Source organism: Hibiscus syriacus, unplaced genomic scaffold (assembly GCF_006381635.1).
Source record: "Hibiscus syriacus cultivar Baekdansim isolate YM2019G1 unplaced genomic scaffold, ASM638163v2 tig00110532_pilon, whole genome shotgun sequence".
NCBI classification, from domain to species: Eukaryota; Viridiplantae; Streptophyta; class Magnoliopsida; order Malvales; family Malvaceae; genus Hibiscus; species Hibiscus syriacus.
In genome coordinates, this window is record NW_024062771.1 from 427,896 (window position 1) to 445,428 (window position 17,533).

General features: G+C 33.8%; 1 protein-coding gene across 1 annotated transcript; it reads left to right on the forward strand.

Annotated features, from left to right (window-relative positions):
- Positions 1-6,939: 6,939 nt before the first annotated feature.
- Positions 6,940-16,292, forward strand: LOC120130260 (50S ribosomal protein L1, chloroplastic-like). Its single transcript, XM_039147524.1, is given in 9 exon segments — positions 6,940-7,039; positions 12,165-12,358; positions 12,639-12,818; positions 12,918-12,972; positions 15,192-15,217; positions 15,219-15,320; positions 15,444-15,527; positions 15,664-15,789; positions 15,917-16,292. Coding segments are annotated over 9 exon segments (1,005 nt in total). The 3' UTR covers positions 16,055-16,292.
- The last annotated feature ends 1,241 nt before the right edge of the window (positions 16,293-17,533 follow it).

Below are 17,533 nucleotides of genomic sequence, written 5' to 3' on the forward strand. Positions count from 1 at the left end.
GTTTAATCAGATTCAATAAATGTATTGCTTGATTGCATTCCGATTTCAAAATTAAGGCAATGTTGATTTACCAAGGAATTAATGGTATAGTTCCCCCCAATCATGCTCTGGGGGCAACTACTTGTAATTCCCAAAGTACATGGACATCATTTTCAAAACCATTCATTTTTTAAATTTTGAGGCAGTGACTGGTTATTGGGCATAATTATTGATCTCCCACATTCATGTTAGGGGTGAATATTATTGGCCTTAATAAACGAGAATCTTCTTCAACCTTTGCATCCAAGTGATTTCTAAATTAAATAAAACTTCGAACTCAAAATTTTTAATGTTTTTTTTTTTGAAAAATGGTACTTTATATAAATGACATTACAAAGTAACCCCCCCAAGGGCCTCGTTAAAAAACCTCCCTAAGCCTAAACGGAGGAAAAATAGTACACCTTAGGGTGGAACTAAACGAAAAGCAGATAGACTATAACTAATACAATGATCACCATAACATGGAGCAGACCATAACCCTATAACTTTACATCCGAAACAAACATTAGGATCGAACACCAACTTTGACTAGAAATAAGAACAAGCAAAGAAAAATAATACTTGGGCACACAGCAGCATACCGACTCAAACTAGAAGCACTAACAGTGACAGATAACCAAGGTTGAAACTCACATCGCTATATCACAGCACCATAGGTCTCAATTAACTAGCACCACAAACGATAGCTTATGGATTACAAACAAAGTCGTTCACCAATGGAATCAACAGCGGTCATAAGTAATTCGTCCAGACCCCAATCTGAAGCATAGCTTTATAAATATTTGGTCTGCCGAAAAAGAAATACCATTAAATCTGGTCTTATTTTGCAAATCCAAATTACCCAAATCAAACGAAAAAAACCAAGTTGCCATAGATCCTGAACTCTCATCCTCATTCTTTGAGAAAACCATGCCTCCAATAATTGTTTTACATTCTTCGGAAACACCAGATTTACTTTCCACACACTACACCATCGTTGCCAAACTTTCTAGACTACAACACAATGACATAGAACATGGTTAATTGCTTTCGGCTCGCTTTTGTAAAACAGACAGTAAGACTGATCATTGCAATTGACTCCTCTTTTTTCCAGTTCTAACATAACCGGTAGTCTATGATGAACTATTTTCCACACAAAAACAGATACCTTAGGAGGAGAAAATTTAAGACAAAACATTCTCCACACTGGGTCTTTCGTCTTACCATCACAAGCCACTTTTAAACAAAATGATTTCGGATTATAGGTACCATCATGTGCTCCAGCCCAGATTACTCTATCAAGACCTTGTTCAACACTAACTCTCTATTCAAAACATGCATGAATTCACTCCAAATTGGCTTCTCTCATTAAAAAAAAGCTCTTCTCAGTTCAATCCTCCATTCCTATATTCCATGAATCCAGCACCCGAAATCCTTAATCTTTCCGCATTTTTTAACAGCTAAACCGAATATTATCGGAAAAGAACTTTTCAAAGAAACTTTTTCTGTCCAATAATCTGTCCAAAATTCAATCTTATTCCCATTACATACCTCAATTCAGCAAGAAATTCAGACTCTATAGACCCAGACGGATTCATAATATTACGCCACACCCAAGAAGAATTTCTATTTTTCACAGCTTTTGGAATAATCGAATCTTTGTCATAATTATACTTAGCTACCACTATCTTTCTCCATAAACTATCATTTTCCACACTAAACCTCCAAATCCATTTATTGAGCAAGGAACGGTTTCTAATTTTAACATCAAAGATACCCAACCCCCCATGCGATTTCGATCTACATATGTTATCCCATTTAATCCAGTGAATACTCCTAACAGACTTAGAATTCCAAACAAAGTTCGCTATGCATCTATTAATCCTCTCAGCAATAGACTTGGGAATTGAGAAAATAGACATGTAATACACAGGCAAATTAACTAGGACATATTTAAAAAGTGTTAACCTTCCTCCCAATGAAAGCAGTTTACCTTTCCAGCTTTGGAGCTGATTTTTAATTTTATCCAAGATAGGCTGCTAGAGAGACTTTGAATTCTTCTGATGCCCTAACGGAAGACCCAAGTACGTCAATGGAATCTCTGCCCAACCACAATGAATCGATTCTGCCAAACTTCTAACTCTACTTTCTTCCACATTGATACCAAATAAATTAGTTTTTTTCCATATTAAGCTTCAAACCAGTAGCCACTTCAAAGATTTTTAGAACCCGATTGAAATTTAAAATCGACTCAGCTTTTGATTCAGAAAAAATGAGCATATCATCTGCAAATTGGATATGTGATAAAACAGTGCCTCCAGACCCTACTTTTACTCCACAAATGAGACCAGTGTCCATTGCTTTCTTTATCATACCACTGAGTGCCTTGCCAACAATGTTAAAGAGTAGCGGCGACAACGGACATCCCTGTCTAAGACCCTTTTTTATTGAGAAATTGTTTGACGGACATCCATTGACTAATACAGCAATCGTAGGAGTAGAAATACAAAAGTTTAACCATTTCCTCCATCTTCTGCCGAAACCCATTTTCTTTAGAATCAAATTCAAAAACTTCCAATCAACCTTATTGTAGGCTTTGCTAAAATCTACCTTAATCATCATTGCTTCTTTCTTACTTTTTGTTAACCCATCGATGACTTTGTTGGCAATCATACTACAATTGGCTATCTATTTTCCAGCAATAAAAGCGAACTAATTCTCTCCAATCACTTCGGCAAGACAATTGCCCATCCTCTTTGCCAATACACGGGATACGATCTTGTACATGCCGCCAACCAAGGAAATTGGTCTGAAATCGTCGGGGTAAATAAACTTTGCTTTCTTTGGAATAAGCACAATGAAGGATTATTAAAAGAAAGGTCTTCTACTCTGCCCTGGTAAAACTCCTCCATAAACTTCATAACTTTGCCTTTAATATGCTTCCAAAATCTCTTAAATAAGTCCAAACTGAAATCGTTCGGTCCTGGCGCTCTTGATCCATCAGACAACTTTATTATAATCTAAACATCCTCTTCCATAAAAGGGCTCTCAATAATCTTTCTGGTGGCATCATTTATTCTCTTGAGGGGATATCAAATCTCTTCAAAGGAATTATTTTCACCTTGCTATATCCAGCACAAAAATATTTAACAAACGCTTGTTGAATACCCACCTGATTCTTGTAAATCGAATTTTGGACCTTCAGCTTAGTAATCTGATTTTTTTACCCCTTGAAACGGATGAGAGATGGAAGAAATTCGTATTTTTATTTCCCTCTTTAAACCACCTAAGCCTAGATTTTTGTAACCATTCATATTCTTCCTTCCTCACAACAGCCCAAAGTCTTACCTTTAACGATGTAATCTCCGACTGAAATTGTATATTACTCGGATATGACAACCATATTTCTTCTAAAAAATCAATCTTTTTACCAATTTCTTCTGCAAAATAGTGGTTCAACTCTCTGACTGCTCTCTCTCTATCCTTGGTCGCATTCTTTGCCAGCAGAAAAAAATTTTCTAGACCTTCGCCTTTGTTATATGCATATATATCTCTGATTCTTTTGGCCAGAATATGGTCATCCGCCCAATAGTTAAACCATTTGAAAGGTCTAATAGACTTCCTTGACCTCTTCTCTTTCAAAACAATTGGTTTGTGATCGGATAAACCCCTAGGCAGTGAATATTGCACCAATTGGGGACACATACTAAAAATTTCAGTTCATATCAAAAATCTATCGAGCTTACTTGCTACCATATTCCCACTACCCCTAAACCATGTAAACAAACTACCCTGATTTGGCACCTCAATCAACTCGCAAATAGAAATAAACTCTTCAAATATTCTCGTCGCAGCCGATTGATCCTGACTCCCTAGTCTTTCGGACTCCATCCTAACAGTATTAAAATCTGCCCCCCACTATCACCGGAATGTTCCAATTAGCAATAATAGAACTCGATATCTCGAAAAACTCTCTTTTATCTCCTTGCACATTCGACCCATAAACGTTAATAATCCCTATCACCCTGTTATTCCCAACTAATCTCCCTTTAAGAGATATCATTCTCTTATGTACTGTTATACAACTAACATCAAACAAGTTTCTATCCCACAATGAGATCAGGCCACCCGAAGCCCCTTCAGTAGGCGCGAAGGCTATTTCCTTATCGGACATTCCTTTTAGTCTTCTTAGGAGATAACCACTCAGTTCAGTGACCTTAAACTCCTGTAGCATAACCACATTGACCTTACTTAATTCAATAACCCTATGTACATCTTTTATCTTTTCAGATTTCCCTAACCCTCAGACATTCCTAGATAAAACTGATAAGCTAGGGTCCATAAAATTAAAACACCCACATAATCAGACACAAACAGTAATCAAAACTAGACTCGGCACTAACCCATTTGCTCAATTGATTCCAGCCTTTGTAACACATCCCTTCTCAGCCTTGAGAACTCTACCCTAAAACTTTTGCAACAGCTAAAGTCTCATCCGCTTCAGTGGTTACGCTCTTCTTGCCACCATAGTGCTCCACACCTATGGCTCCATTTTGATTTCAACTGCTACTAACATTGTGTCTTTCATCCCAACTATTAAATCCCTATTTTTTCCTTTTCACATTGTTAAATCTCGTGGATACTTTGAGGCTGACCTGATTCGCCCCTATTGTACTTGACTTTGGTAAATTATCAACACCTGAATTCAGTGGGTCTTTGATCCTCTTCAGAGAATTCCTAGTTCTGATTGCTCGATTATCAGTAGAGTTCACCTCATCAATAACTTTGATAGATGACACCTCATATTGGCACTTCTAAAAGCCTTGAGCTATTGGAAATGGTTTGGGTCACCCAAACTAATTATGGTTCCCTATTAATTGCTTTTAGCCCAAAACTCTCGTCATAAGCAGGCTTCTCAAGTTGCCCATTATTGGAAGTGATAGGAACTTCGTGCAACCCCTCTTCAGAAGCACCCATGCAATCCACGATGGCTTCTGCATGCATCGATCCACCTTCCAAAAAACCATAATCATTATCCCACCTCTAACTAACCGACTTAACCTGCTCCTACTCATTAATACCTCCCTCGAGACCCACACCTGCAACAACCTCATCCTCGAAGATTGGAGAGTTTTTCTTCTTCGACATCAGCACAACATGCTCCACCCCCACCATGGTTCCATCGATGAAGGCTCTAGCCTCTTCCTGCACTTCTATTTGAATTTTAATGGTATACAAATGTCCTTTGAAGATAATGGAGATTTTCTTTGGAATGGATGATTCAGACTGAACTTCCAACAACACTCTTGTAACATCAAACCTGTCTCGCTCAGTAGTTTCTTTATCAATCAAAATGACTCTTCCCCACAAGCTTCCAATGCCCTTGAAAAGCTTCACACTCCAAATAGAAAGAGGAACATCCTTCAGAGAGACCCAAACTTTAATTTTGACTCTATTTTCATATCCCTCCATTCATCTCTTCTTAACCAACATGCCTAACGATCGTTTTCATTTTTGAATTGGATAATCATCAACAAATCATGCCAAATGTTGACCTTCACGTCCAAGCCTTTAGCTCTAAATGTTGTTTGGATAATATTATCATTATAACTATTTTTAATTTTACCAACCAAGATTCTTTCTCTCCACGATAACTTCTTCTAAGGGATTAGGATATTCCTGCTTCCGACATCATGACTTGATGAAGAACTATCTTCACTATCATCAACAATATTTACATTCACAACTACATCAGAACCACTATAGTTTCCATCCTGCTGACCATCAATCTTCTCATATGGCTTCCCACCTTCTGTCTGCGCGCCTCCAAGAACTTCTTTGAATGACCTAGCGTCCCTTAAAGTTGTCTTCCATACCATTTTAAAACTTCTTTCCACGTCTACCTTCTTACTTTGTCTTTAAGGCATTTTGTCATGGAAAACTTTGATCTTGAACCCATCCATCACTCAACCATCCGTTCTCCTAACAGCTGAATTTCTTTATTTATGTTACTGAACCTTACGAATGCAAATGTAGATTCAACAGATTGTCTTTTCCTACTCCTATACGCAATGAACACATCCAATACATTACCATAGGCTTGAAACGCTTCCTTAAGAGAGGAAACATGAATCATTTTGCTAACATTATTGACGAAAACCGTGAAACCTGTGAAGAAATGAGCATATCTCTCCACTTCACCATTCCTGCCTGAAACTCTAGCCCTGGAGCTCATGACGTTTCGAGTTGACTTTACCTTCCAAATTTTTGATGTTAAATATAGGGTAGTGAACTAGGTACCAATTTTTCGGTGTTGTGGGGGTGTTAATCCTTCCCCACGCGTAGCTGACTCTCGAACCTGATTTATAATTTTCACATACCCTAAACTTAACATTTTTTTAATAAAATGTTTTATTAAATTACCTGGTTTTTATGGTGTTCCAATTGTACCTTAAAATAGTTAGTGGCGACTCCCAACATTTCACAAATCTTTTCAAAGAAAAACCCCATTCATTTTTTAGTCGTATTATTTTTTGTCCCACCCAGACAAAAAATGGTGTCGACAACAACCTTCTCATACAAAACTATTTTTCCTTTTTCAGTGCAATGATTCAAAAGTAGAAGTCCACCAGTCCCTTTGGAGACGATCTAAATCTATACTATTATTTGTGATGTGTATATTTTCCCTAATTGCGAACACGTAAAACCCACAACAAGTTTTAGCACAGTTGCTAAAGATTGACAATAGTTATTTTTATTTTTGAATTCTTTTGCACTTTTATCTCTCAAGTTTTGATTTAAGTGGTTTACATTTTATAGGGTTCTCTCATGTGCATGACCAAAAGAAGACCCTCAAGAGAACTATATCCACTTATACCAAAAATCAAACTTTTTCAAAGGTGACGAAAAAAGTTACAAATAATGGAATATCAACCAGAAAATACAGACAATAATCCAATTTTCAGAGCAGGCGAAGGCAGTATACCACATGCAACACCTGTTCAAGTTCGCCACAAACCTAGTAAGGAACATCTAATATAATCCTTAATGGTTTGAACCATGGTTTGGTAGCCCCTGTAATCTAAACTACATAATTTGAGTTGAACCTTTCATGTTCAATATGCTTAACTCAATAGGCCAACTCGAAGGTTCACATAATGAAGACGCCAAGCAACACCTGTAGACATTCCTTGAAGTTTACGATTCTTTTAGGTATAAAAGAGTCCATGCAGATGTGTTAAAAATGAAACTTTTTCCTTATTCACTGAGGAATAAAGAGAGAAATTGGTTGAATGGCATTCCATCTAGGAATCATGGGAGGATGTGTGTTGTAGTTTTCTACTAAGGTATAATCCCTCAAACATGAATGTTTGATTACGTAGTGACATTACGTTTTTTTTTCCAAACAGATTATGAGTCCATGTATGAATGTTGGGACCAAAACAATGAGCTCTTATATAAATGTTTGATGCACGTATTCAAGGAGTGGACATAGGTGGAGATGTTCCATCATAGAGTCAATGTTCAAACTAGAATGATGCTAGATGCTTCGACAAATGACACTCTTCTTGACAAATTCATCAAGGAAGCATTTAAGATTCTAAAGAGAATGTCCAATAATAACTATCAATTTTTGTTGACCAGAAGGGGACGAGGGAGAAAAAATACTGTAAGAATTGAACTAGAGCCAACTGATGCTTTGTCAGCATAAATTGTTACCTTAATCAACCTGGTCAAAAATTTGCAATTCCCTATAGAGAGAAAAGATGAAGATAACTACTACATATTGTGCTTTATGTTATGCTAATTATGAATTTCCGAGGGTCCATAGAATCTAGATTCGATCTACTATGTTAGAAACTTTAATTGTAACAATAACCCATACTCTAACACATACAATTCAGGATGTAAGAATCATCCAATTTTTTCGTGAAGCAATCAAAATTCTGGAGACAATTAGGCACATCAAAATACCATGACGAAATTCTTAAGGTTCAGGTAAAACTTATCGCGACAGTAACCACAGTAACTTCTATCATTGCCTTAACAACATGATTATTCTACTCCTACTTTAGAAGCAACTTTACATAGCTTTATAAATAAAATAGATTAATATATGAGGGAAACAAGTGATTTCATAAGTAAAACGAGTGCTTTTATTAACAGGATCGAGGTGCAGATCCAAAATCAAGGAGCTTCTCTAAAAGTTTGGAGACTCACATGGGATAATCTGCCCAAGCACTAAACGCAAGGAAAGTTGAAAGTTTGTCCAGTGATACAAAGGTCGCACACAAAGTAGGCCATGAGCAATGCAAGATGGTCACTCTTAGAAGTGAAAAATAACTGAACAAAGACCCTACGTTTAGGGTGGTCATTGATATTCCCAAAAAATATCAATCCATATGTCGAAATAGCGGGTACGACAATTAAAGAGAAAGATACAATAGATGCCTCAATAACGAGAGATGATGAACCAACAATAGTTGCTACTATAATTCTATCTAAAGTTTCCAACTTGTTACGGGGGAAACAAGTAGGACTATGAGTTTCGATTGCCACCTTCATTCGTCAAAGACTATATAGTAGACGCAAAAGTATCAGTTCATAAAAAAATTTAGAATTTTTGAAACAAGTCCACATCAACTTGCCATTGGCAAAGGAAATTGAATAAATGCCTAACTATGCAAAATTCCTCGAGGAAATTATCTCCAAACGTACTAGGTTAAGTGAATTTGAAAATATTACCCTAACAGAAGGTTTTATGGCAATTTTGAATAACAAATTGCCACCAAAGTTGAAGGACTCATGCAGCTTCATGACCCCATATGAGATTAAAAATCACTATTTAGGTAAGGCATTGTGTGATTTAGAGGCAAGCATCAACCTCATGCCAAACTCAGTCTTCGGGTGACTTGGCATTGACAAGCCTAAGTTGAAAATTGTTATGTTACAACTTATCGATAGATCATATATCTCTCTAGAGAGAACAATTGAAAATATTCTGGTAAAAGTTAATAAATTTAGTTTCCCTACTAACTTCATGATTCTTGATTGTGAAACATATGAGTTCACCCCAATTATTGGAAGACCACTCTTAGCCACCAAACGAACTTTCATCAATGTGGAAAGAGATGTACTCACAATTAGATTCAACGACCAACGCGTTACATTGAATGTGTTCAAGATACTTCATTATGCAAACGACTAGGAGAAATGTCATGCCTTGCAGTATTTGACTCGGTAATTGGCATCACTAAGACATAATATTACCATGACAATTTCATTGGTGGTCAGCACAATAAGTTAGATGACAATTTTCCTGATGACCTAGAAACATAGAATGATGATGAGCCTGAGGTAAATTGGATTATATCTCGATCAGGTAATCGTTTTGAATCCTTGGAATACACCGGTAAGGAATTCCAATCTCCCAAACCTTTAATTGAACAATCACCACGGTTGGAATTAAAACCTTTTTCTGATCCATTAAAATTGCATACTTGAGTGAGAATAACATTTTGCCAATAATTATTTCTTCTAGGCTGCAACCTGACTAGAAACATAACCTGTAAGCTAGTAAAGACATTGGTGCAATAGAAAAGGTAATTGGGTGGACAATTTCCAATTTAAAAGGCATGACCAACAATCTACATGCATAACATCATATTGGAAGATTGCCATGGAAAATTCATAGAAGCCTAGCGAAGACTAAATCCTGCAATGAAGCAAGTTGTAATGAAAGAAATTATCAAATGGCTCGTTGCATGTATTATTTATCCCTACTATTACACATGTAAATATGATACAATGTGTATCAAAGAAAGGTAGAATAGTGATGGTAAAAAATGAAAAAAAAAAAAGCATATACAAGCTATAAAAGTTACTTCTTGGAGAGTGTGCATGGATTATAGAAAATGGAATAAGACTACTAGGTTCATCAATTTCATCGATACTTTATTTTTAAATTTTATATTTTAAAAACATTATAAATGCAATATATACTTTTAGATGATATTTGATTTATTAAATAACATTATAAATTTTACTTATACATATATATAACGAGAATCTTTTAAATTTTAATCGATCAATATCATAATGTTAATAATTATATTTAAATTTTAAAAAACCAAACAAATATATTTAGATCAATTTAATTTTTTAAAATATATAAATAAAATAATAAGATAATACTCATAAGCTAAAATAATTTAAATAAAATATCGATTAATTGATGATTGATTGAGGTTTTAGGACTTGAATGTACATATTCTTGTCTCTCTTCCTCGTTGAGATTCCATCCAATGAAGACATTGAGTGACACGTGTTTGGGCTTCGCTATTTGTACTAGGACACGATGTTTTTGGGCCCACCTGATTCGGACTACTTACTCTATTTCAACCATAAACCTTAAACTTGAAATCGACGGCTCATTTTCCATTTTGTGATCCACAACTCCACCATTGCTCGCTTCAACGATGTGCTTGTACCTTCTTGCCCCAAACTATCCTTCCACAAATATTTCATTTCGTCCCATCAGAGAACAAAATTATTCATTTTTCGTATTTTTTTTATTGTTAAGTTAAAGTGATTATAAAATAATATATATTTTTAATATTTTTAATTATTTGACAATAATAAATCATTTTACTGTTATTACTGATGTTCAAACTCGTAACCTTTAAAAATAATAACGATTTCTATAACCATTAAAATAAATTAAACCGTGACCATTTTGTTTCTTTTCTAAATGACATGACTTATCTATTTTACATATAAGTGCTTGATTTATATTGCATGTAAGTTTATAATAGATTATCAAAAGGTTGGTATTATTTGACTAATTTTATTTATTCGGACAGAAAATATCAACTAAAATCAATTCCAATTTTAAATATTATTTCTTCATATAAATTAATTTTGTTATTTAAATTTATTTATAAATATTAATTTTTTTATAAAAGTGTCTAGTTTTATTAAAAAGAGAAAATATTTATAATATTAAAGTCTTATAACGATAATCGTAAATTATACACATAAAAAGATATTTTTCTTGTAACCATTGATACAAAAACTAACCACTTAAGATCACACACGGACCATACAAGTAAAAGGTTAAAAATTTAACCAAAAAACTTGAATAAAATATAGATATGAATAGATCTGATTGTATCGACAAATGAATAAAAAAAGAGATCAAACTACTTAAAAATTACTGACAAATTGTAAATTAGAGACTATTGACGTGAGTAAACTATCTACGAACGCAAATTACGTATCTAATCTAATCTAAGTGTGTAAAATATAAAAAATCAACAGGATAAAATAGAAAAGATCAACATAATAACAAACAAACTTAATCTTGATAATGTCAAATTCAATCAAACTCAAATAGAAAGGAGTTATTAAAAATTAAAATTAAAAGAAAAATAAAAGCGTGATATAATAAAATTAAGAAGAAAAAAAGAAGTATTGATGACAACTATCCCTACTAAAATTAGTGTTACTATCTATCAACTAAAAATAAAAAAATATCTTTAAAAATTTTGATACCTTTTGAATTTTTTAAATTTATGTAAATCATCTATTATATAAATATCAATTTTTTAATAAATATAAATATTTATTCTTTATTAATCTAAGTGATTTAATTATTAATATATATTCTAAAAACTCTTAATCATTTGATAATTAATGCTCAGATACCCAATCGTCATTGATACTCGAATCTAAAATCTTTAGAGATAAGAATCATACTTTTTAACTACCAAATTATTTGCTTTTTACAATATAAATATTAATTTTAAACATTAATGTTGAATATTTATGATATAACCATGTTAAACCTAGCAAAAAAATAGTATTTAAAAACTATTTTATTCACAAAATACTTAAATGACATGCAGAAATATTGCGAGGCCAAAAAGAATATACCACTCATTCTCTATTCCTAAAATATATGTTTATCATATTTTCTTTCTCAAACACAACCAAAAAAATAATTATTTGTATTCCATCGTTAACGTGTAGAATAAAGGAACTTGACTGCACCATAAAAACATCTCTTATCCTCTCAATGACTGGAATGGATGGATAGATAAGAAAGCCCAAAAAAAGAAGACTGAAAAAGAAGCTCTAACTTGCAGACTCAGCACATACTCGAAACAATGGCTACTTGCACCACACCTTCATCCTCGTTGTGGCCGCCGCCGAGGCCGAGGTGGCCAAGGCTGCGGATGAAGAGGATGCAGCGGCTGACGGTGGTTCTGCTACCGCTACTATTACTGCCCCGTCGAAACCCAAAAAAGGAAAGGCGGCGTTGCCTCTTAAGAGAGACAGAGTATGTGCAATGTTGAAATTTTAAGTTGTATGGTTTTGTTGTATGTTGGGTCATTTCATGTCTGGATTTTTTTTTTTACTTAGCTTAGAGAAAACAGTGTTTGTTTTGTTGACTGAAAATTTTGGCTTCTGAGGGTCAGGTATTACCTACGTTGGTAAAATTAGTAAAAAAAAAAGGAGGGGAAAAAGTAATTTTAACAATTTTGGAGTGGTTAAATGCTTATTGTGTATACTTAGGTTCAGTGATTTAATTCAATTCCCTTTTCCTGCTCAAACTGCAGACGAGATCCAAGAGATTCTTGGAAATTAAAAAATTAAGGGAAAACAAAAAGGAATATGATCTAAAGACAGCAATATCTTTGCTAAAGGAAATGTCAAGTACAAAGTTTGTAGAGACAGCTGAAGCTCATTTCCGCCTTAACATTGATCCCAAGTACAATGATCAACAGCTGAGAGCAACCGTAAGTTTCCGGTGCTTCGCATGAGGATCTCATAGTAGTCATGATCTCATCCATCTTTGATGTTATAATAATATCGTACTTTTCTTTTGACCCTTACAGGTGAATTTGCCTAAGGGAACGGGACAAAAGGTTAAGGTTGCCGTTCTTACTCAAGGTAATTGCTTGCCTTTGATGCATGCTAATCTTTTTTTATTTTGGTTTCATCTGTATTGGATTTTTTTTTATTTCTAGAAATTCTTGCATATAATTTAGAGGGATAAAAGTGTTGGGATATTTTGGACCAAATTCAAAATCTGAACTTAAACTTGAGGCGTATTGGACACTGTCGTGAAGGATAATTGATAGTAGAATGAATGTATAATAGGATTTAACAAGCTCATCTAATTGAAGAACAGGGGAAGGAACAACAAAGAACACTCTTAAGAAAAATACAGTCGAATAGAAGAGAGAATGAGAGGAGATATGCGTTTTTTTGGTGTATAAAACAATGTTGTCAAGCTTGGTATTTATGAGCTTGTAGGAAGAATCTTGGTATTTATTTATTTATAAGCTTGTGATCGAAAGTTGTTGTAAGGCTTGGTATAAAATTAAGAGTGAATGAGAATAGTCATATGCATTTTTTGGTGAATAGAACATTGTTGCTAGACTTGGTATTTATAGGCTTGTGAGCAAAGGTTGGTAGAGTAAAATGAGATGAGCCAAAGGCTAATTGGGCTAGAAAAATAAGATAATGAAAGGAGATATGCGTTTTTGGTGTATAAAACAATTTTTCAAGCTTGGTATGTTAGGCGATTAGGTGTGTGAGAGCAAAGGTTGATCGAGAAAAAATAAGGTAATTCAAAGGCTAACAATAGGTAGACTTGAGAAATAAAAAAGATTGAGTTCTGTGATGTGCACTTAAGGGTGTGCTTGGTGATCTTACATTGAGGAATTTTGTTCCTTTGTTTGGTTAGAGAAGATTAGATTGAGGAAATATAAGCACATAACTAGATTGTGTTTTTAGTTAATCTTACACTCCATCGGTCCATCACCAAACAATAAAATCTTTACATTTCAGCTAAATGAGCTAAACATGGTAATGTAACATTCCTAACAACTTGTCGAGTAATCTTATATTATGTTAGCCAAACATTTCCTTGTGAATTTTGTCTCATCTAGATTTGAAATCCAGTTAGCACCATTTTATCCTTTCAATACAACGAAAACCACAAAATAGAGTACCATAATTCATAATACATTGCAAAAATCACACTGGTACAACTGACAACTGTAACAATATAATGCTCATGATTTGTGTTGTTTGTATAATAGTTCAATCTACATACAACGTATGTCATGTGTCGTGAGGGAAAAAACTAAATGCATGAGACTTACAATAATATATGCATACTCAGATTGAGCAACAAGATCACATCTATTTTCTGAGTGTTAAAATCATAAGGAGTATTCACAGATTTTGACATCAAAGTGTTTCATATTTTTAAGAGTTTCTCAATATGACGTTCTTGTGATAGCATATTATATTAGCACATTTCCTTATGATTTCAACATCCAATAGGACACTTACTGTTCCCATATTTTCACATCAATTTGAGAAGAGAACGTTTTGTTTCAAGTACTATCTCATAGTAGTACTAAAAATAGTTATATCAAACTCATACAAGTATAACTTTTCAACCAACCTATATTGTAATATTATGTTCAACATAACCAATGAAGACATCCAATAGGACACTTACTGTTCCCATATTTTCACATCAATTTGAGAAGAGAACGTTTTGTTTCAAGTACTATCTCATAGTAGTACTAAAAATAGTTATATCAAACTCATACAAGTATAACTTTTCAACCAAGAAACCTATATTGTAATATTATGTTCACCCTCACTAATATTGAAATTTGTAAGTAAGAAGATTATGTCTAACAAGTTTATAAGAAATCCAATTTTCATATAATTAAAATAGTTCACTCATACTCACTAGTAATAGGTTTTGAACTTTGGGCATTATCAAAAGCCAGATTTTAATATTGTCACAGAACAACCATTCTCGTGTGTACAAGCCCATCCTTTTCAACTGATTCATGAAGTGTAATGATTTATTTACAATAGGGTATGTGTGTTTTGTTTCTTTTTTGAAATATTCCAGCAAAGAAAAATAACTGAATGATGTTCAGTTCATGTAATAGATTGAGTAGGTTCTGAACTCTAAATATAAAATAAATTTTGTTAATTGCAAATCATCATTCTAAACTAGTGTACACTAGGCGAGTGAGAGTAGTTAAAGATATTAAATGGAATAATATTTGGATAAAGTTTTTTTTTCTTGAGGCTCAGCAACACAAATTAATTGCATTTCTGTAATATCTTTGCAGGTGAAAAGTTCGATGAAGCAAAAAAATGCCGGAGCGGATATTGTCGGTGGTGAGGACTTGATTGAACAAATAAAAGGAGGATTCATGGACTTTGACAAACTGATTGCTTCCCCAGATATGATGGTTAAGGTGCTGCTTTACTGCTCTTATTTCAATTAATGAGATATATCATGGACTTTGATTTGTTTCATGGTTTTGACAATAATTCATCATTATGGGTTTTATTTTAACGTCTTCCTTCTTCTAAATTAGGTTGCAAGCCTTGGAAAGATTCTAGGACCACGTGGGCTGATGCCAAATCCGAAAGCTGGTACCGTTACACCAAATATACCTCAGGTATGATCCGATTGTTATGTTTGGATGAGTTCTCATTGATCATTTTAGTTCTAATGAATTCAGAACTGAACGATGCGAGGTAGCTACCAATGATGATATATGGCTAAAATTTGTAGTGCATCATTTTCTTTTTCAGGCTATCGAAGAATTCAAAAAGGGTAAAGTTGAATACAGAGCTGATAAAACCGGGATCGTTCACATACCTTTTGGCAAAGTAGACTTCTCTGAAGAAGACCTCCTTGTCAACTTTCTTGCAGCAGTAGTATGTCAAAACCGTTCCTTTACATTTCTCTTGCCTTCTTGCTCTCGTTTGTTTCTTTTGAACGCTATTTGTCTGTAAACCGAAATTGAACTCTGGTATTTATTTGGTTTTGTTCTTAATTCGACAGAAATCGATTGAAACAAACAAGCCAAAAGGTGCCAAAGGAGTATACTGGAAAAGTGCACATATATGCACTTCGATGGGTCCTTCAATCAGGTTAAACGTAAGGGAGATGCTTGATTACAAGCCTCCATCAAACATTTGAAGAACGGCGACTACTAACAGTTGATAATGTCTTCGACCCTTCAATCAGCTATGGGGGTATTGTATGTCGAACACATGCAGTGCTCGATGGAATTGGACGAGGGTGTAAGATAGAAATCGAAAGTTTTGGATGGAAACCTAGTGAAGTTGTGTATGTGCATTTGCAAGATTATCATTCTGTATACAAACTGAGACTGGGACATATGACTAATACCATCAATTTTAATAATTTTCCTCGGTCGAATGTGTGTTGAGTAGAATCCTGGGTTTTATTATTACGGATGATAAATAAGCAAATTTTACTTGGTCAGAAGATACCAGAGAAAACATGCACATCTAAACTTGTTGGGTAATTCCAGCAAAATTTACTGATAAAATATTGTCAGTTTCTTTTCTGGATGATATGGTATGTTATTTCTGGAGTGGAAATAGTTGGAAGTGTTCTTGATGCATATGATCACATTTTCCCCTACTCAAACAGCATCTCTAGGGTTCTTGATGTTAAGGCATGCAGTTGTATGTGGTGGTGTAATAATGAAGTCGGAAGCTGTTTTGCAGATGATAATGGTTCTAAAGATGATGAAAATGAAGACTTTAGAAACAGTGGAAGATACCTTTAAGGGCTATTAATGAAAATGTCAAATTAGGCTCATACAATTTTAGAGGCTTCGATTGTCTTACAGTGAGTTGGAGCGATATTTTATTCAATGATGAAATTGATAGCAGAATCACCACTCAATTCTGTTAGAGAATTGCATTGTGGATCTAATCACAAAATGGCAAAAACTTTTCAAGTCTGCCCTACAAAAGATATAGATGAGGAGACTGAGCTCATCTTTGAAATTTCTCCATGGAGAGCAACATTCTCTCATGTTAATATACCAAAAGTTATGTTTTATGTTAGGGTTAAAATATAGTAAATTACACGTTTAATACTTAAACTATTGCTTTTTTCCGTTTTAGTATCTAAACTTTTAGTTTTTCCCATAAAAAAATCATGCTTAACATTTATTTATTTTTTTCCTTTTTAGTACCATGTCTTTAAAAATTTAACAACAACTTTTATGGGCAAATTATATAATTCATCACTCAAATATCTTCTCAATTCTATTTTGGTCATTGAAGTTTATTTTATTTTATTTAACCACTTAACTTTCAAATTGCTCCTATTTTTATAACTCTTACTTATTTTATTAATATTTTTTATAACGTGACATATTTTAATTATTATTTTATTTTTAATTATTAAAATAAAAAAAGGAAGGGACAAGTTGGAGAGACAGATAAGAGTGAGGCCATGAGGGAAAGGTGAGTGATTTGCGATTTAAGGTTTGTGGTATAATTTTAAATTTAATTTTTTATTTTTAATTATTATATTAATAAAATAATACTAAAAATTTTCATGACAAAAAATATTCATAAAATAAATTAGAGTGATTAAAGAAAGAGCCATTGAAAGTTGAGTAGTAAATTGAATTTT